The 21,194-nt window shown below is 55.1% G+C and overlaps 2 protein-coding genes across 2 annotated transcripts in view; one reads left to right on the top strand and one right to left on the bottom strand.

Moving 5' to 3' along the window:
* Positions 1-14,501, top strand: part of FAM189A1 (family with sequence similarity 189, member A1) — a gene marked incomplete at its 5' end in the record, with an annotated part of 239,915 nt that extends 225,414 nt beyond the window's left edge. The window contains 5 exon segments of the mRNA XM_010843397.1: positions 564-699; positions 7,296-7,371; positions 11,450-11,668; positions 13,043-13,117; positions 14,182-14,501. Of these exon segments, the coding sequence (XP_010841699.1) occupies positions 564-699; positions 7,296-7,371; positions 11,450-11,668; positions 13,043-13,117; positions 14,182-14,501 (826 nt within the window).
* Positions 14,502-19,324: 4,823 nt separating this feature from the next.
* APBA2 (amyloid beta (A4) precursor protein-binding, family A, member 2) overlaps positions 19,325-21,194 on the bottom strand; it is a 60,823-nt gene continuing 58,953 nt past the window's right edge. Inside the window, exon 13 of the mRNA XM_010843254.1 lies at positions 19,325-19,396. Coding sequence (XP_010841556.1) covers positions 19,325-19,396 — 72 coding nt within the window. The remainder of the gene's footprint in view (positions 19,397-21,194) is intronic.

Below are 21,194 nucleotides of genomic sequence, written 5' to 3'. Positions count from 1 at the left end.
GTGAGCAGAGGGGAGGCAGATGAAGGCCTGAATGTTGGTCCCGACAGCAGAGCCCCAGGCAGGGTGGTGGTGGAGTAGGATGCTCAGAGACCTGTGTGCTTCCTCTGGCCTCACTGCAGGGTATCCGAGGGGAAACCCAGGCAGGACCAGTCCTATTCCACTCTCAGAAAACACAGTACAGCTCTCAGGTTGAACATGCATGCATGCTCAGTCGTGTCTGACTGTTTGTGACCCCATTGTAGCCCCCCCCGGCTCCTCTGTCCATGGGATTCTCCATGCAAGAATACTGGAGTGGGTTGCCTATTTCCTGTCATGTTACAGTCACATTTAATTAAAGATGAATCAGCTCTAAGATGTTTTTCATTGTTACGGAAAAGACCGTGAAGTTGGTGAAAGTACCAGTATCCTTTGAGAGCAGTAAAGAGTTAGAACCACCTAGTGAATGAGGCTTTTTTTTCACACACCCAAGATTTTTGTGTGGGGAATTGTTCCGATTGCTCTGAGGGCAATGGGAACAGCCGGCTCCTTCCCCAGAGGGTGACCTTCCTCCTTCTGCTGCTCAGGGGCCTCCACTTGGACTTCGCTTCCTCCCCGTTTGGCACTTTGTACGGCGTCGCCATCAACAGCCCCGGCCTGCTGTACCCTGCTGAGCTCCCACCACCCTACGAGGCCGTGGTAGGCCCGAGCCCTGCCAACCAGGTGAGTCCCAGGCCCTCCAACAGGCCAGTTCCCTGTTCCCGGCCTTTCTGCCTTCTTTGGAATCTCTCCCAGCCATTCAGCAAACCTGTGGGCACTGATGTCTCAGCCCTGTCTGAGCAGGAGGCAGGGGCAGGGAGCCTGAGTATGCAGGGGGCTCTGGCCTGTTCCAGCTACAGGCCACTGTCATGGTCAGCCAGACACGTGACAGCTGGTTGGAGCCTGGTGGCTCCAGCCAGGGAGAGGCCTGAGCCCAGAAGGCGCACACTCAGGATGTGTGAGCTCGGTTTCCTCATCTGTGAAGTGGGATCATAATAGTACCAAGCCCTTCAGGTGGACAAGGACAGTTGTAATGGACAGGGCTGGGCACATGTCAGGGTCTAACTTGGCAAAAGCTACCTGCACTTCTTTGGTATTGTTACCACTATCCTTGTCATCATGCTGTCATTGCCGAATATCAAGGGTCACTGGCAAGGGCAGAGACACGTTGAACACAGGGAAAGGTTGCACTGGCCCAAATACAGATGTAGTGATGGGGCCACATGGTGGCCCCTTGGGGAACTGCAGGGATTTGACAGTGTGTGTCTGATGGGGGACACACAGCCATCCAGGGAGCAGGCTGCAGCCACCCCTGGGCCCCATACACCAGGCAGAGGAGACACAGACGGGACCGGGACTTCCAGGGGCACAGCCGTGGGGCTTCAGCAGCCATGGAGCCACCCCCCCCCGCCCCCAGAGGTGGTACAGGCCCAACCTCACACTGTCACCCTGTGAGACGGGTCCCGCGGTGAGCAGGCCAGGCTCCAGGGCCTGTGTGTTTCCACTACCCCTGAGGAGTGGCCCTGGGGACCCCCTGTGCTGGGCTCAGCCTCCAGGGATGTGACTGGACACAGTCCTGTCTTCAGGGGATCAAGTCCTACAGGCCAGTAGCTATGTGACAGGAAGAAAAGGGAAGAGGCTCGGCGCCTGGGGGGCGTCTCTACCACGGGCTCTCCTCGGACTCCTGGGGTGTGACTGCCATCCACCCAGCCGAGGCAGAGGCTCCTGACACCCCAGGGCCTCTCTCAGGGCCTGCTCCCACCAAGAGGTCCTGAGACTGTCAGCCCAGCAGAAGGACTCAGCTGGGTCTCCTGGCTGTTTTCCTGTGTGGGGAAGGGACAGACCAGGCAACAGCCCCAGAGGGAGGAGGCAGCAGTGTGATGTGGGTGACTCTCGTCTCTAGATCCATTAACGACCAAATTCTCCGGAACTTTTCCCTTTAAAGCGAAGCATTTAAAGAGCATTCTGCCTTCCTGAAGTGGTTTATTTTTCTCTTGGTGGTAAAAATTGATCAGTCAATATTGTCAAGGGAACCCACTTCCTGTGAGAGTGGTCAGAGTCCTGAACGGAGCTCTGTGGGGCACTGGGCAGGGATGCTGGTCCCTGGATGGGTCCAAGGATCCTGGGAGCTGAGGCCTCAGCCATTGGCAGGCCAGCAGGTCAGGGAGGAGGGGTGTGCTCCCAGGTGAGGGGGCAGCTCCTGCAAAGGCTCAGAGGGAGGGGCAAATGTGAGATCAGGGGACAACAATCTACTTGCTGGTCCTTGCTGGGTACCAGGATCATCAGAACATCCAAGGGAATGTCTGTGGCTGATAGGGTCTGGACTTGGGGCCTTAGAGAGGTTGGGGTTTGCTGCAGAGATGGTCACTGAAGCCCTGGATCCAGGGGGTGAGGGCCGAGGAGAAGGCATGGTTGGGGGTCCCAGAAACCAGTGCTCAGGGAGGAAGACACCAGCCAAGTGTTGCCCGGAGGTTGTTAAAGACTGAGCCCCGTCCATCTGGCTCACCATCCAAGGGCTACTGGTGACTGACAGGACCAGCTGCCATAGGGTGGGGGAGTGGGCAGGACCAGATGGCATCAGGGAGTGGGGGATGGCACCTGAGGAGGGGGACCAGGAGTGTGGATACTTTTTCTAGGTTCCAGGGGGCTTCCTGACTCTGTGTAGGGCTTGTCAATCAAATGCAGATGCTGGGTTCACCCTCAGCACTCTGGGGCTGCTGAGAATCTGAGGATCAGCCTGGCTCCCAAATCCCCACTGCAGCTGCTACACATTTGGGAACCGGGGTCAATGGCTCTGGCAAGATGCTCCAAGAAGAGGCCGGATAGGAAATAGCTGGGGGTGGGGGTGGGGTGTGGGAACAGGGTGAGGGGGTTACAAAAGGGTTGTGCCAGGGCCTGGAGCATGGGGCCAGGGCCTCCCCAGGGCCAGGGGAGGGAGGGCCCTGGAAGGCAGAAGGGGCTGACCCGGGAGTAGACAGGCAGCTCAGCCTGTAACCAGCAGGGGCACTGGGCAGGGCGGCCAGGGAACTGGAGACCCCAGGAAGCCCACAGGACTGTGTGATTCTCCTCAGCCACCTTGGGGTGGGAGGGACCCCTGCCACCTCCCCCTCCACATCCGCCTTTGCACCACAACCCCTCTGCCACACAGAGCTCCGGGCTCCCCTAGCCTGCATCTCCATATTCCCTCCATGTCCAGAGGAGAGGAGCTACGCAGTGATTCTCAGGTCTGTGTGCACCACCCCGTGGACAGCGCAGGGCAGGAGCCAGCGAGAAGCCCCAGCCGCGCTCCTGCCCTGCTGGGCTTCCGAGGATCCAGTGGGCTGGGATCCAGCTTTGGGTTTGAGGGTGACATTTGAGGCACCCCCACACTTGGACCTAGAAGGATGTTGAGTATTTATCACTATTTTACTCTCTTTTTTTCCTGAAGAATAGACTATATCGGAATATGATGATGGTAATACCTGTTCTAAGACCCATATGACATCATTTTCCAAAAGTATGAGGAATTCTCTAAGTGGAGATTTCTTTCACAGGATTTTGGGGAGGAAATTTTCAAGGGCAAAGACCCATCTTACATGAGCTTGCGTTAGCTCAGACACTGGCAGATTACAAGCGCCTGCACAATTGATTGTTGTCACTGGATGTGGCCCCCCTTCCCTGGGCCTGGCTGGCAGCATCTGCGATGAAAGGGCCACCACACCCCTCCTCCTCCCAGTCCAGGGGCCGCTGGCTGATTCTCTCTGACCCTGTGGCCTGGCAGCACTTTCCAATTCCACAGACACCCCAGGGGAGCAGGGGGAGTAGGGGACGCTGGGAGTCCAGGAACCCCTCCCATCCATGGAAGGAACACTGCGCCTGCCAGTTGCCCCCTCTCCCAGGCAGCCCTCCCCCTAACTTGACAGTCAGGAGCAGCTCCCTTAAAGCACGAGCCCCTCTCCCCAGAAGATGAGAAGGTTAATTACACCCTTGTTAGGTCAGATGTGTATAAATTGCCTATTTGTGCTCCTTTGGATAAAGAGAGGAAGACAACTGCCCCTGGAAAGACAAGCAGACGCCGTGCAAGTCTGAGCAGAGCAGAGGCCGCGCATCTCAATAGATTTTTGACTTGGAAAGAAACATGCCTCCCCCCCACCTCCGAACTCAGCATGTTCATTTTGACCATGTGTTTTGGCCTCATTCAGGTTCCGTTCTGATTTGGTCTGCGATGAGCTCTCTTCTCCGTGGCCTGAGCTTGGGGCAGGACTGGAAGCAGGGAGTTTCTTTCTACAACAGGAAAGTGGGCAAATTTGCCAGGTTGATGTCCTGCACGTGATCCGGGGGGTCCGTAATACCGTGCACTGGTTCACAGTTTCCATGATCCAGAGGTGAATGGGGTCCCCTTCCTCAGGGTCACAGGACAGGGACGAATGGACTTCTCTGTGGCCTCAGAGGAAGGGCCAGCTGGGCCATTGTGGGTGGATGGGGCTTGTGAGCCAGAGCAGCTCCTCGTGGAGGCCTAGGGGGCAGGAAGAGGGTTCACGGGAATGATGTGGATGCTGATTGATGACCCTGGACGCCACACTGTAGACCTTCCTTTGAGCACCTGAGCATCTGGGGTGGATGTGACCTAACAGGGCTTTGGGGATTTTGGTGGCAATACAGTGGGTGGGGCCAGAAGTTGTGAGAAAGGTGAGGGACATGACAGAGCTGTGTCCAACCCCAAGGCCTCAAAGTTATTATTTGTATTTTCAGACAAAACGACTTTTACATTTGAAAACCTGTAAGTCAAGTATCTTGAAAGATTGTTTTGGAACATGAGCCCAAAACCTTAGTGCCCCTTTTCCTCGATTGCTGATAACTGCCCCCACCCCGACCCAAGGACAGCGCTCTGTGAACCTAGGATACAGCTGCCTGAACTCAGCCAGGAGTAGGAAACTTGTTACAGACATAGGGCAGAGTTTCCACACAAGACGTGTTAGCCCCAGCTTCCTGCAAGAAAGGGAGATGGGGAAACTTTGCTTATTTGCCTAAATGCCAGTTGACTTTTCAGTTACGATAAGTGGTCAAAACAACACATCTGGGAATAAACAAATGCAGGCATCAGAGCATCCACATTACATCATTCATGCAGCCTCTCCTTTCCCAGCCCTTTCACCCTCTGTCCTGTGGGAGCTGTTATGAGCCTTTATTGCTAAACTCAAATTTCAGCTCCAATTCTATGCTGCAAATATATTTCTTCCACTGCCTCTGTGTTTCACCGACAATGCTGGTTGAAGTGAGCAGCCACTCCCCCACAGCTGAGCTGTGGCCAGGTGGCCTTGGACATGGGGTGGTGAGGGCGGGGCACGTTCAAGTTCAACCCTGACACCCTGCTCACCAGGGTGATGGATGCCCTGCTCCCAGGAACTGTCTCCTCTTGACACCAGGTTTGACTGTGAGCCAGAGAGAAGCCGGTGCCGCTTCTGCAAAACATGACATGAATCCAATTTCCTCCTGACCTTGTCTTGCCGTGTATTTTACTTCTCTTGTTTTATTTATATTTCTTTATTGCCAGAAGCTTTTTATTTTCAGGCCTGAAGTTGCCACCCACTCCTACAAAAAAAAAAGGGAGTCAAAAAGGTTAGATACAGGCAAGAGTTAGGAAATGAACCTCTGGGCACTGTTCCTTTTTTTGTGATTTTGAAGGGGGCTGTTTTGATGTTGTTTTTTTTTTTAATATTTATTTATTTGGCTGCACCCGATCTTAGTTGCCAAATAAATAAATTTTTTTTTTTAAAAAACCGCTTCCTGCAAAAATCACAAAAAAAGTCTTAGTTGCCGAATGTGGGATCTTTGATCTTCTTTGGTGGCATGTGGAATCTTTTTGTTCTTGTTTCAGGGTGTGGAATCATGAGAACTTTTAGTTGCTGCCTGTGAGATCTAGTTCCCTGACCAGGGATTGAACCCAGGCCCGCCTGCACTGGGAGCACAGAGTCTTAGCCACTGGACCACCAGGGATGTCCCTGGCTAGAGATTCTTGACACAGATTTCCCACACAGGTTACCTGGTGTGGATGTTGTGAATTCACCCCAACCAACCCTTCCCTGGCAGAGAGGGAGTGCTGAGTGCTGGATGGTATTATATACATGTGGGATTCAAGGGACCATTGGGGCACCTCCCTGTCTGATCCCTGTGGGTGTGCAGCTCACCCCTCTGGTGGGGTGGAGTGGGGTGGGGGCCAGTAGCCTATCCCCCCGCTTGCTTGACAAAGGAAAGGTGGGCACCCACTATAAGCTTTCGATTCAGCAGGAGGGAGACAGAAATGTAATTACTGAGCTGGAACCAGGCCCGCCACAGAGCCCGCCTGACCTTCCCAGCCTCCACCAGCCCATTACTGGCCAGCCCTGCTGGCCAACCCCACGAGGACCCAGGGATGGTGTTCATGAGGGGCACAGGGTCAGTGCACACGGGTTCATGCCTTCAGGTGCATGGCTGGGGAGGGGAGAGGCTGCTGTGCCCTGAAGCAGGGAGGGCATAGATGCACTAGCCTGGGGCGGATCCCAGCCCAAAGCGGGTGGTCAAAGAGCAGACGTGCCCCATCCCTGCTCAGCAGAGGAGGCTGGTGTCTCCCCTCACACTCCCGAGGCCTCTCTGGGCCTTACAGTCATTCAAGAAGAAAGCTGCAAAAGTGTGAGGACCGTGCACCCTGATTCGAGTTTCACAGCCGCCCCTTCCACTGGGCTTGGGGGCCTGCATCAACCTGGCACACGCTCCGTGTGCACCTGGACCCCTGGCCTTGGGAGCAGCCTCCTGACCCCACGTGTGAGGGGACGGCAGAGGAGGAGGCCGGGTGCACGCAGCCCTGGGGAGTGCGGAGCGTGTTCAGTGCCTGCCTGTGTGCATACTGCTAGCCCAGAGCACTGCGGTGCCATGAGTGTTGGTGCCATGGTCCTTCTCTTCCCAGGATGAGGGCAGGGAGAGAGGAGGGGGTGGGGGTGAGGGAAGGGCTGTCCTGTTGCTTCTGGTGAGGCAGGGACCATGTGACCTCCATCAGTCCCAGACAGTGCCTGTGAGTGGAAGGCGAGTGGACTCAGGGTGGGCTCTCAGGGTGAGCACACGGTTGAGTGCAGAAGGTCCAAGGAAGGAGCTTCAGTCTTGGAAATGGCGTCTCCCTCCACCCACCCCACACATTCAGGGGAGAAGATTGGAGCCCTGCTTACATGTCTGTGGAAGACGAGCTCTGGGGTCAACCTGCCTTTCTAGAGGTGGCTGTGATGCACCCTTCAGACAGCAGACCACCCACATCCCGTTTCCCACTGCAGCTCCCGAGCACGGAGCCGCAAGTGACTGAACCCGGCCCCGGGGACCCCGACGTCGCTGCGGGCTTCAGCTCACAAGGTAAGTACATCCTCTTCAGTCTGAAACACTTAAGGTGGTAGTTTTCCAGGCGTGTCTCCTCCTCCCTTTTTCTTCTCTTCTCCTCCTGTTACATCGTCTGTCTCCTCCTCTTGAAGGGATGGGAGCTGCTGGAGCCACTCCTGCTAGGTACAGGGGAGGCTCCACACATCCTCCTCCTCTGCCCCACTGGTCAGACCTGGGAACCTCATACTTTCCCCAGGGGGGCTTTGTCCACTCCGCTCACCCCAGCGCCCTTTCCCTCATTTACTGCTGTTGTTCAGTCTCTTAGTCGTGTCCGACTCTTTGGGACCCCATGGACTGCAGCACACCAAGCTTCCCTGTCCTTCACTGTCTCCCAAAGTGTGCCCAAACTCACATCCATTGAGTCAGTGATGCCATCCAACCATCTTGTCCTCTGTCATCCCCTTCTCCTTCTGCCTTCAATCTTTCCCAGCATCAGGGTCTTTTCCAACAGGCTGGCTCTTCGCATCAGGTGACCAAGGGATTGGAGCTTCAGCATCAGTCCTTCCAGTGAATATGCAGGATTGATTTCCTTTAGGATTGACTGGTTTGATCTCCTTGAGTCCAAGGGACTCTCACGAGTCTTCTCCAACACCATAGTGGAAAAGCATCAGTCCTTCAGTGCTCAGCCTTCTTTATGGTCCAACTCTCACATCCATACATGACTACTGGAAAAACCATAGCTTTTACTATACAGACCTTTGTCGGAAAAGTGGTATCTCTGCTTTTGAGTACACTGTCAAGGTTTGTCGTAGCTTTTCTTCCAAGGAGAAAGAATCTTTTCATAGCCAATCAGTTCACCTGTATCTTATTGGGATCTTGATAGGAATCACATTAAACCTGTGCAGCTATTTGAACAGAATCACAATCTTTTTTTTTTTTTTTACAATATTGCGTTAATTTCTGCTGCACAGCAAAGTGACTCTGTTATACATATACACACATTCTTTTTTCATACTCTTTTCCATGTGGTTTATCCAGGATAATGAATACAGGTCCCTGTGTCATACATTAGAACCTTCTTGTTTGTCCAGTCTCTACATACTAGTTTGCATCTGCTAATCCCAAACTCCAAGTCCTTCCCACCTCTGACTCCCTCTCCCCCTTGGCAACCACAAGTCTGATCTCTATATCTGAGTCTGTGTAGAATAAGTTCATTTGTTCAGTATTTTAGGGGATCACCATCTTTCTAAAGCTGAGTCTTCCAAGGCAGGAACACAGTCTGTCTCTGTGGGTTTCACTGTGGTTTCACAGTATCATTTTCACCTACAGATCCTGGGCAGGTTTTGTTGGTGTGCGTGTTACATGTTTCATTTTCTCTGGAGCAACTTGTCATCGGCACTGGATTTACACCTTTGGTTTCCGCATGTTCATGGTCAGTATGTGTGACTGACTGTGACTCAGGGGATTCACTCATGTGTTCACCTCAAATTGGACAACCTTGCTGAACGCATTTATTGCATGCGTGCGTGCTAAGTCGCTTCAGTCCTGTCCGACTCTGTGACCCTATGGACTGTAGCCCACCAGGCTCCTGTGTCCATGGAATTCTCCAGACAAGAATACTGGAGTGGGTTGCCATTTCCTTCTCCAGGGGATCTTCCTGACCCAGCAATCAAACCCATGACTCTTGCACTGCAGGCAGGTTCTTTACCTTCTGAGCCACCTGGGAAGCCCAAAGATATAGTCACACGACACAAGCCAAGGAGTTGAGGGCGGTGTGCAGAAAAGAGTTATCAGCCTTGGACCATCAGTTTTTCCTGCAATGTTGTTCTAATTTTATCAGGTTTCTATTAACGACATATATTCAGAGATAAGTCACATTTGTCTCTCTGTGACTGCATGTCCTTGAGGAACTCAATCACTGGACTTTCACTGACATTGAGAAACTTGGAATCAATTTTGTGTGCATATGTCCCATCTCATCAAATTATATACATTAAGTATATACAGGGCTTTTGCATACAGATTACACCCCAATAAAGCGGTAAAAGAGGGGGAAATTGGGATCAGAGTCCACAGGAATGAATACTATTCAAAAGACTTTTAACACTCTGCTGGGTAGTCTTGAAAAGATTTTATAGTACTTATGACGACAATGTCTAGGTCTAAACTTTTCTAACGAAACAGGAAAGTGTTCTTTCTTTCCTACATTTATACACTTGATTTTGGGCCCTTGCCCAATTATTTTCTTGGGATAAATTCCAGTGAGGAAAACTGCCAAGTCCAGGGGAACATGGACTTGGGGATATTGACCACACTGTGTCCTGGAAAGGTTTTATTACAAGTTCATGTTCCCACCAAGGGTGCTTGTTACAAACCCCGCACCCCCGCCCCAGACATTGTCACTCCTGGGGACCTTAACCACTCTTAAAGGTGAACTTGACACACACAGGATTGTGTGAGTGTCAAGTTTTTACATGTTTATCATCAACTTGTAGGTCTGTTTGGGGGTCCATTTTTTTCTCTAGAAGTTATTTTTTTTTAGATTTATAAGAAAAATTGGAGAAGGAATTGGCACCCCACTCCAGTATTCTTTCCCGTGAAATCCCATGAACAGAGGAGCCTGGCATGGAGTTCATATTCATGGTTTTCCATATTCCTGTTCATGGAGTCGCAGAGTCAGATACAACTTAGCAACTAAACAACAATAACAACAAATAAGAAAAATATTTGCTAAATAGAGAAGTGAGGAAATGTGTAAGAGCGACAGTTTTCCTGTTTATGACAGGCTTGCTTTCCCCGTTCAGGCTTTGTTTCCAAAGTCTGTTAACGAGGCCTTCACCATACACAAGTTTGCCATTCCTTCTGTTGTCAAATGTATCAGGCTTTTCCTTTATGGTTTCTATCAATATCATGTTTATAAAATCTTTCTCCACCCCATGGCTGCAGGTTTATTCTCACATATTTTCTTCTTACAGTATCTTAAAGAAGGAAAGTGTTGATGATCCTGAAGATTTTTTTTTTTTTTAATGTAATCTGTGAGATCTGGCTCATCTTTGTTTTTCCAAATGGACAGATGGGACTGATGGTTTCAAACCACCTCTTGGGCGGCAGCAGTGGAGAGTGGGGCAGGGGGGTGGCTGAGCGCAGGTGCTGCAGGACAGGGTCATGTCAGCCAGCTCCCGCTTGGCCGCCTGTCACGTCTTTCCCACCCTCTCTCAGCTGCATATCTTTGTCCAGGGACTGGGGGTGACTGGGTGGGCCCTGGGCACAGGATGTGCATGGATGTGGGGCACTTGGGACCTCTGGGAATAGAGAGGCTCCCCCAGCACCCACAGGAAGGAGAGGAAAGAACGACCCCAAAGCTTCCCCTCACCTCCCTGCAGGAGTTCGAGCTGCTGTGGTTCTTATCACGTCCCCCAAGTGGGCCGCTCAACTTGAACATCTACTTCAGTCAGGAGGCAGGGCAGTGAGGTGGTCCTCAGGCCCTGGTGTGCATACAGGTCTGCTGGGGACCCTGTTTAGATGGATCCTGGTCCAGTCCCGCCTCAGGGCCACCTGTGGAGAAGCAAGGGGTGGAGCCCGGCCTGAGCAGCAGTTCTCACACCTGGGGCGTCAGGGCAGCTTGTTCAATACCTGGTGCCAGGCCACCTCCAGAGTGGTCAGGGCTGGGCTAACCCCCTGCCTGATGAGGGGCTGCACTCTGGGCCTGTGTGGGGGTAGACAGGTTCTCAGACCCACTGGAACCTGGCTGGGGGTGCTAGGGTCCCTCAAGCCCCCACCTCTCTCTGCACAGGCCCTGCCCTTGGAGCGAGAGACCCTTCCTGTGCACCTTCCTGTGCTTCAGACTCCCCGCCCCAGGATGCCCTGGATGGGAGGTGCAGCTGGTTTCTGACTTGGAATCTCTTGTGGAGCCCATGGCCCTCCTGGAGTGATTCTGGTCCCCCTCCTTTCCACATGGAGCACTATCAGCCTCACACAATGACAGGGTTTTTTCCAGGCTTGGAGTTTGGAGGGTGGGCTGCACCTGCCCCCTGGGAGGACTCTGGAGGACACTCTCCCTCATGGTGGGGGGCTCGGTGGTCACCAGCACTAACTCGGGTCCCTTTCTTTGCAGCACTGACTGACAGCTCCAGCCTCCTGGCCTCCGAGGGCAGCGCTGCTCCTGGCCTGAGCCACCTGTCCCCCGACAACCCCACGGGCACCCCGCTACCTACCCCGCATCCCCACCACACGTCCCCCAAGGGCCCCCACAAGGGCACACGGGTGCGGCCAGGTCCCAGGCGCATGGCCCGCTCCATCAGTGACCCCACTTCATGCACGTCCAGGACGACAGGTACAGCGGCCCCGGCCCCTCTGTCCACATGGGCAATGTGAACTTGATGTCCGAAGCCTGGAAGGGGGATGGCCAGCCTGCAACTTCTGCTGTGCTCCGACTGAGCTTGCTGCTCAGTCAGGGAGGAGGGCAGGCAGACGGAGGTTCAGGGAGATGACAGCCTTCTGGGCAGGTCTGCCAGCCTTGGCGTTAACCTGCAGGCTTCACACCAGCTTTGGGGCCTGTGAGGCCTCTGGTCAGGCAGAGCCCACAGTCTGTATCCGTCTCAGCCTGGGTGACTCCCCCGCCAGGACCAGCCTGGGTTACACACTTGTGGGAAGTGCCTGTGTCTGCTGAGGGATCTGGTGGGACAAGGAGCCATGTAAGACCTGGCTGCATCGACACATCGTGAGCACGCTGGGTCAGGTCAGCATTGTCCACATGACATTAGGCGCCCCCAGGATGGGAGACCTGGCCCCAGGGTCCTGCACCTTGCAGTCCAACAGCACACCCTAGGGGGTCTCATACATCCTGAAGTTGGAGGACCCCCACCTCCTCCTGGGTCTGTGCCACTAAAAGTTGGGAGGCCCTTGACCACAAGTACCATCGCTGTGGGGACTTGTCCATACAGTGAAAGAAGTCAGAGGAGACCAGTGGCTCCTGGACCAGTCAATGGTCTTGTCCAGCTGAACCCCAGGTGGATTAGATCCCATCCTGCCCCCAGGAGAACCCCATCCCTGCATGGAGCCAGTGTCCACCCATGTCACTGCCTGAGGTGCCCCACTGGAAAGTACAGGCAGTGCCTCTGCCGCTCCTGGTCAGCACCCCTCCCATCCCTCCTGCACCCCCTGCCAGCTCACCCACCACCTCCCCCACAACCTTCTCCTGAGGACGCACCAGCTGCTCACATGCTCCTGGCTCAGATGTTTCTAAGCCCCTTAGGGCTACCACCACCCAATTGGGGTCCCTGCTCCCCACCCCTCCAGTGAAGCTCATGCACTGCAAACCCTGACATATTAGGGATGGATCTAAAGAGCAGTGATGGCTTGCTTACAAGCTGTCACCCCTGTGACTGCCTCTCCATGCTGTCACCTCTGACAGTTACTGTTTTGTTCATCAAAAGCACGTGCCTCCCAGGCGCCTGGACCCCCAGATGTGGATGGGGATTGGGATGAAGGGCTCTGGGTTTGTCAGTGGTGTCAGCTGGCTGCCCTTTGCTGAGGCTGTGCTAAGAAAGTGACAGGCCAGGGGACCTCCTCCCCCGGGTTTATATTCAGGGGTCTCCACTGCTGGCCTTACCTCTGATGTCCATCTTAGACACAGGAGGGTCACTATAGTATTATCGGGAATTCCTTCCCCCTGGGCTATGTATTAACTGAACTCTTTCTGGTTAAGGTGATGCCTCTTCACACACCCCATCCTGCAGCCAGGACCTCGAAGCAGGACTGTCCCGAGCAGCACTGGGGACTGGTGAGACACCCCTTTTCTGAAACCCTTTGATAACTTCTGTGCAGGGGGCAGAAGTACCAGTGGTCCTCAGCTGCCTTGTGTCTAAACCCAGCCAGCCCCTCCCAGAGTGGTCCAGGCATGTAGAAGACCCAGCCCTCTGGGTTTGGAAGATGGGCTGCCCTCCACCATTCCCCACTCTCTTGGTGGGCTTTATTAGAGGCTACACCTGATTTATCACTGGTTTTACTGTATTTATGAGTTTCTATTTGGAGGGGAGAGGCCCCCACCCCCCATGTGTGAGTCTTGTACAGTTTCTCATGCTTCATTACCAGGATTGCTCACTGCCACAAAACACACCCCAGACCACCCGGAATGTGTTCTCTTGTGTGACCTGCAACATAGATGGGGCAGGCCGGGCCTTAGGCTGGTCCTTGGCAACTCATCACAGCTGACCGCCTGGAGCTGGGTTCCTTGACGGGGTTCTTTCTGCGGGTCATCCAGAGAGGCCACGACCCTACTGGGAGCTGGTGTCATTTCCCCACCCTTGGCATGAGGGCCCTGGGCCCTGGGCCCTGGGCTGGCTGCCTCGAGAGGCATGGCTGCTGTCTGTCCTTGACATGGGGAGGGACTCTCACTGCCCTCTGCCACCCTCTACTCTGCTCTCCAGGCAGATGTGTGTTCAGATGCCATCCAGCCCTCAAGGGCAAAGGTCATGGAGCTGGGGAAGGCTGAGAAGGGGCATCACACCCCATCCCCCCAACACACACAATGCTTGTGAATTCCAGCAGAGAACTGAGACCCCTGCCCAGCCCCTATCTCGCCAGCAAGCTTTGAATCCCACCCTCCCATCCCCAGCCCTTCAGCTCCAGGAGGCTGCAGCCCCTCTAGATTAATGCAGGCTGAACTCAGGGGTGCGAGGGGCCAGGCATAGAGGGACACAGGAAGTGAGGACCAGGCTGGGACACGGGAATCTGGGCAGAGTTTGTCCAAATCATCCCTGTGTTTGCTTTTCAAGGAATCCCTGGACGGCTGCCTTCTGTTTTGTGTCCGTTGTTCTCAGATTGTGTCTTTCTCCCAATTTTCAGCGACCCTGTCTCACTCAATCACGGCCGCCTACGCCTTTCGGCACCAACTCTCACCCAGGGAATCAGACGCCTGGAAAGCAGACCCGCGGTCAACGCCAGAGGCCTTACAGACAGTTTCCAAAGAGCGGCTGCGCTCCTTAGTGGACAGCAAGGCCTTTGAGGACGCCAGGGTCTTGGTGGCCAAGTTCTTGGAGCACTCGAGCAGCTCCCTGCCCGTGGAGGTGAGGCACGTGGTGGGCTCTGCCCACTCAGCTGTGCCCCCTGAGGAGTGCCTCATGGAGGAGGCTGTCCTCAGCACCCGTGTCCTGGGCCAGCTGTGACAGCGCCTCCGTCTGGGCGTGGACACAGATGCGGATGAACTGGTGCCTGAGTCCCCACGGGGGCACCAAGCGTGTGGGGAGAGGCTGCGATCCAGGGTGGTTCAGGCAGGAAACAGCTGCTCTGCCCTGGATGAGAACCCCGTCCACTGTTCTCTGGGGGTGACACTTCCTACCTAGCCCAGTGACACAGCAGACGACTCTCCCGTGTCCCTTGTGAATCCTTGGTGCTGTCAGGCAGATGGCGCCTTGAACGAGCTGAGCAACAGGAATCCAGTGACAGGGTCGTGCATCTAGCTGAACTGAAGTATCTTCAAGGTTAGGGCCGTGGAGGAGCAGGATCCCCCCCACTCCTGACTTAATTTAGTGTTTAAGTGGGTCAAGCAGGGCATTAGGCAGTGAGTCCATTTTCCCTTGTGGTTTGTATCCACGATCTACCCGGTCTCAGATGCTGATTGTTAAGGAAATTAAGTAATTCTAGCCCAGATGGCATCCTGGGCTCAGCCATCTGCCCAAAGGGCCACACGGCCACCACATCTGGTGAACACATACACAATGAGGGACACCCCAGTGGCCCAGCCACCCTGGGGGACAGATGGCTGGGACTAGGGGCTCTGAGAGACCCCCATCACCTTGTCTCCTTGGCAACCCCTCCCTGCTCCACCCACCGCCAACCAGAGCATCTTCCCTGCTTCCTCTCTGGCAGCCTCTTCGCTGTCTTTTTAACCCGCTCGGCACAGAGCACTTTGTCCTGGAATAGCAAGCCCCTGTGGATGCCCCCAGGGTTCTCCCGCATCTGCCTTGGCCAGACTGGCCTCAAGGGATCTCATGACCCAGAGCAGCCCCTTCCCCAGCTGAGCAGCAGCTGCATCTGCTTTGGAAGATGCGGGCTGTCCATCCCTTTCCATAAACCCCACCCTGAGTGTGCAAAGGCCTCCTTGGGGGCCCTGGATCTTCGTGCCACCCCCCCGGACCCCTGGCTCTGGTGACCTCAGCAGCAGCTACTTCTCAACCATGGCCCCAAGGCAGCACCATCCTCAACTTTCTGCAGCCACAGGGACACCTGTGTCATCCTGGACTGTGGCTGGTGGCTCCTGTGAGACAAGACAGCTAAATCCCACAGTCCTCAACCCACGGGCCCAACACAGGGAGTGTAGGGGTTGGGCCAGATAGGTGCCCACACTGCCAGGGGTCCAGCAGCCTGGGCCAGTGTGCTGGGGTGTGTCAGGGAGTGGGGAGAGGGTGGCTGGGAGAGTGTTTCCAGCCCAGACACCCAGAGGAGCCCCTGGACCCCAAGGTAGGAAGCCCAGGTGACGGTCAGCTGTGAACACTTTGTTTCAGTCACATTATCATTGATCACCGCCTCCCAGAGGTAAGAACTGGACCAATATCTACTCAGGCCTCTGATGACAGCTGGAACTTCTCCACTCGAGACATCCCAGAGATGAATTTATGAGCACTTTATCCAGACTGTAAAATGAAAATCTCTTAATTTTTCTCAGCTGAGGGCTTTTGAAGTCCCCAAAGCCACTCTCTCTGTAGGTATAGTAAATTGATGGTTTTTCCAAGGGGTCTCCCCTGAGCCTCCAGCCTGCACCTCTTCATCTGGGCCTCTGTGGGGTGGCAGCCAGAGCTTTGCAGGCTACAGGGGGCTCACCTGGGTGGGCAGGGGGGCCCACATTAGGCTTGGGGGCTCACACAGTGGATTTCCAGGCTAAACCTGTAGTCTCAGATGTGGCTGTCGCTCGAGTGAGGCTTGACCTTGTGGGCATTGGAACTGTCACTGAGCAGCCGGACAGGTGACCCCCCAGGAGGCCTGGCCTGGTGCTCCGTGTCCTCTGCATTACCTCCCTGCACGGGGACACATCTCTTGCCTCTGGACACCTGACGCAGCCTGTGCCTCCACCTGGGTGCAGGTGGGCACTCTGGCCCAAAGCCCGTCATCTAGGTGTTCTCAATGCTCAGTCCTCAGACACGTTCTCACACTCAGTGTTTCTGGATGAGGACTCTGCATTGAGTCCTGCTCCACTGGACTAGCACCTCCTGAGGGCCTGGCAACCACGTGGGCTCCCACAGGGCTTGGCTCCCAGCTTCCAGGAAAGGTCCCAGGAAGAGAGCAGTGCCTGGCAGCGGGCTGGGGCCCCAGCACCTTCAACCCCACTCTACTCGGTGACATCCGGGAACCAGGGTCCCTGCATCGAGCACCCTGAGCCCCAGGCCATGTGGGTGCCTGGCCACAGGGAAAGCTGGTTCCCCCGTCACTTTTGCACCCGCACCCACTCAGCCCTGTGCTGCCTGCCCTGGTTAACCACCAATAGGAGGGCCGCCAGGGTCTATGGTGGAAGCCGAGGCACAGGATGCACCCTGCATGGGGTCTGGTGCCTCTGCTCCCTTGACTCCCCGTCCTTCCCCAGAGGGCCAGCTTACCTCGGAGCCAGAGCCTGTCAGGACACTGCCATCAGACCCCCCACCCCCAGGCACCACAGGGATGCTGAGATGGGGGCGTGCTGGACCCTAAATCTTTGTCAAACCGCAGGGAGTTTTTCCTTCCCCAGGCACCACAGGGATGCTGAGATGGGGGCGTGCTGGACCCCAAATCTTTGTCAAACATCAGGGAGCTTTCCTTTCCAAGGACTTATGGGCCCCTTCAGCTGGCAACAGTGATACAAATTAAATTCTTGTAACAAACCATGGAAAAGAAATCTCATTTTAAATGGATGTTTTTCTCCCCTTGGCTGTACCAATCCACAGATGCTGCTATGAAGGCAGAATTTATAGGAAATTGTTTTCAAGCCTGTTTGTACAACTGGCAGGCTGTATTTAATGTACCTCAAGGTGTTTTCATAATGATCAGTGTTTTAATAAAAGCTATTTCTGGCCTCTGTGTCTCTGAGGTCTGACTAGGACAGACTCTGAGAACCATGTGTCACTGCTGGTGACCAGGTCCCGAGCCAGGGTCAGGCTGGACAGCCAGGAAGGGAGTGTGACCACCCCTGGCCCCCTGACATGCATTTCCTAACATGCTTCTAGAGACAAGGACAAGACAGGTGCCTAGACACAGGTAGGTCCCACAGATGCTGGCCTCTAGCTGTCTCTCCGTGGGATGCACCCTGGCTTCTGGGAGGGATTGAAGCTGGCTTAAAACGCTCTTTAATTTTGTTTTTATGTTACTGCTTGATGGGGCACCTGTCCCCATGTCATTTGCTAGCCATGGGCTTCCCCACTGTAGCCTGTTCACCTACCTCATCCAGGGCACTGCAGAGCCAGCCCTCTGGGCCCCCTGAGCTGACGCCTCTGCCTTCCAGCTCTCACTGCATAGTGTGGTCCAGCCCCGGCTATTAGCTCACAGCATGGAGCCAGGATCCCAGCCAGAGAAGGGGCCCTGCTTGTCCAGTGTCCCCGGCTAACATGCTGGACACAAACCAGTGCTTCTGACCAAATCCCAGGCTCACCCCGCCTTCCCATGCCACAGGACAATGACCACGAAGTGCAGTCAGTGATGGCCAGTCCTGTTGTTACACTAGATGGGTTGCAGAGTGGCTGCAGGCAAGGAGCCAGTGCTGCAAGTGGGCCAGCTTCCTTCTCTATCCACGCACATGCCTCTACAGAGGCAATTCCAATCTAAGCCAGGAGAAGCCCAAGACCCCCCATCCCTGCTCTCCCTTGACCAATTCATGCCCAAAGTCCTCACACCCAGCGAGAAGACCCCCTTCCAGAGCCGGACAGAGAGGCACGGAGTCAAAGGGAAGCTAGGCGGCTGCGTCCCTGTCAACAAACCAGCTGCAGGACAGCTTTCCATCGTGACCTCAGGTTTATTAGTGGTATTAGCGAGTCTTCCCAAGGTCGGCAGCATGCAACACACAGGTCACCCTCGTCCAGTGGTCCTAGAGCTTAGTTACCGCATGGTAAGGCTTCTTAAGTCACAGTGTTTTCTTCAAGGCCTGGGCCCAAGAGAGAGACTTCCAGACAACAACCTCGGTGATTGCTGAGCTCTGCAGGCGGGGCTAGACTATGCTGCACTTGATCTACACGCAAGGAACGCTGCCGCTAACAGCGAAGAGACCAGACGTGGGGCCCCAGGGACCACAAGTGTCCAGTGTGGGTCTGGTGTCCGAGGCGAGAGCGCACGTGTGGATGCGTGGATGCAGAGATTGTGATGAGGCAGCTGGCCCACAGAGGCGGGAGGCTGCCCAGGGGCATCCAGGGACCAGTGGACAGGTGAGCATGGACAGCAGGTGTGGTCACAGATCGTCGGAAAAGCCTACTGTCTGAAGAGCGGCTTGTTGTTGGATAAGAGTCAAAAAGGTGATATTGTCTAAGTGTGGAGTCTTGAGGTTGTGGACATCACCCTTTATGTAACTCGGGGACGTCTCCTTTCTCAGAAACACCATCACCCGGCTTCAGTGACCGGTCACATCCTGAGAGCTGGCCGCCCATGCTCGGCTGTTGGACACCCTCCCTGCAGGAGCCTGAGCCCCTGCAGAGGGTGGGGGCACTGCCACTGTCCCTCCCCGGGGCTCCCTGCACAGCTGTGGCCAGAGGTCCCCATGTCTGCCCTGCACACTGGCTCTGCACCACACGGAAGTACAGACAAGCCCTCGCCCATTGCGGTGAGAAAACTCAGGATGCGGCAAAACACTGGACTGTTCTACAGAGACTGCTTCCTGGGATCCTCCTTGAATTCAGACATACCCCTTTTAGTCCAAAAAATAAAAGTGGGTGGTGAGGGCATGCCCTTCAGCAGAGCTGGTGTCCTCGGGTGCGCTGTGGGGTCAGGGGTCAGGTCCTGGGTCTGGCTCCCGCTCATCAGGGTGCAGGCAGGCAGCCTAGATGTACAGCGGGGTCTCCTGGCCTGTGAGCAGTCTGAACATGGCGGCAGGCATGGTCTTCATGTGGATCTGCCGATGAGAGAGAGAGGTGGGCGGCTGACCTGGCCCTCCCTGCCTCCACCTCTCCCTCCCCTCCATGCACCCCCAAAAACAAGCACCACAAGGCCAGTAGTGCCCAAGCATCCTAAGCACGTTCTGTGTAAATTGCCAGCGGCCAAGGAAAGGAAGAATGGCCCGCCCGAGGTCACCACCCCGGATGGCGACTCAGAAAGCGTTTACTGCCCCTACAGACGATGATCTGGGCTCCCCTCCGGGTCTTTAGAGGGTTTTCCATGAGGTCAAGGGCTGGTCTTCCCTTCACCTCAACCTGACACTGGCTGGGTGAAAAGCTGGACTTTGCCCACGGGAAGGGCAGGCCAGGGTGCCCAGACCTTCTTAGAAACTGCAAGGGGCGAGTTTTGCCTCAGCAGAAGAACCAGAGGATCACACACACAGAGCGCGTGTGCTGGGGGCAGGAACCTGGCTTCAGTCGCTGGCACCAAGGAGGCTGGGCCACCTACAACACACAGACGGCTGCCCAGGGAGGCCCACTATGTGGGGCACATACCCCAACTCCCGCCAAGGCCCCGGGCTCTGCTCCTGCTTCCTCTGAGCATCCTGCTCACCAAGCCAGCCTGGACCCGGCCGTACTCAGGCCCCTGTGGGTGGCTGTGGCTCTAGGGGCCGGGCTGGCAGACCTCCAGGAGAAGGGCCAGGGGTGCAGTCCACCCCTAGGTTGGGCAAACAGCTCTCAGGCCTCATCTGAGTGACCCTGACAGGCCAACCTGGCTGATAGGTTTTCTGACTACAGACTCCCACCGGCATCCCCAGCACTAGGATCTGTGTGATCCAATTAGCTGTTCCCTCTTATCATCCTGTGAGGGTTTTTCCCATCAGAAGGTTCATTCTCTGTATTTCCTCAATCAGAAACCCACTGCCAAAGCCCAGAAGAACACCAGCTCTAGCTGATCAGCAGCTCGTTTCCCAAACATGTTCAGCAATGATGGGAAATGCAGACAGACACTGTCACTCCCAGAGCCAGCCAGTCCAGCGCGAGGTCCACCCAGGCTGAAGGGCTTCCTGCCCCGGCCCACGTTCCAGCATCCCTGATAACCATCACCTTGGGTCTGGAGAGGCGAAAGCGTTTCTCCAGCTGCCTATCCCACCCCCATACCTGCTCCCCGACCTGCTCCCCACCCCCTACTCTCCCACACTACTGATTCCCTGAGAAGCATAAGGCTGATGGCCGCCCCCAAGAATCTACTTAGGAAAATTGGATTCTACTTTCTCCGAAGCCATTTGTAAAAGGCGGCCAGCGATGCCTACCTGGCCTCTCCTTCCTAAGATTCAGCATACGCCCCTACTTGGGAAGGGTAACTACCCCCCACCCCAAGCCTTGTGTGCCTAGTTCCTCAGTCATGTTCGACTCTTCACGACCTCATGGATTATAGCCCATCAGGCTCCTCTGTCCATTGGATTCTCCAAGCAAGAATACTGGAGTGCGTTGCCATGCTCTCCTCCAGGGGATCTTTCTGACCCAGAGATTGAACCCACGTCTCCTGCACTGCAGGCTGATTCTTTACTGTCTGAGCCACCAAGGAAGCCTGAAGAATACTGGAGTGGGTAGCCTATCCCTTCTCCAGGGGATCTTCCTGACCCAGGAGTCAAACCAGGGTCTCCTGCATTGCAGGTGAAGACCCTGGTCTAATGGTTTGGATTGTTTACCAGCTACCAGGGAAGCCCCCTCCCCCCAGCCCTGGGACTTTCACAAAACCTGAGTAGGTCCCCGTGGCCCCAGGAAATGTGTCCTGACCGATGCAATCTGAAG

Source organism: Bison bison, unplaced genomic scaffold, assembly GCF_000754665.1.
Source record: "Bison bison bison isolate TAMUID 2011002044 unplaced genomic scaffold, Bison_UMD1.0 scf7180017864181, whole genome shotgun sequence".
Taxonomy (NCBI): domain Eukaryota; kingdom Metazoa; phylum Chordata; class Mammalia; order Artiodactyla; family Bovidae; genus Bison; species Bison bison.
This window is presented reverse-complemented; position numbering and strand designations above follow the sequence as displayed.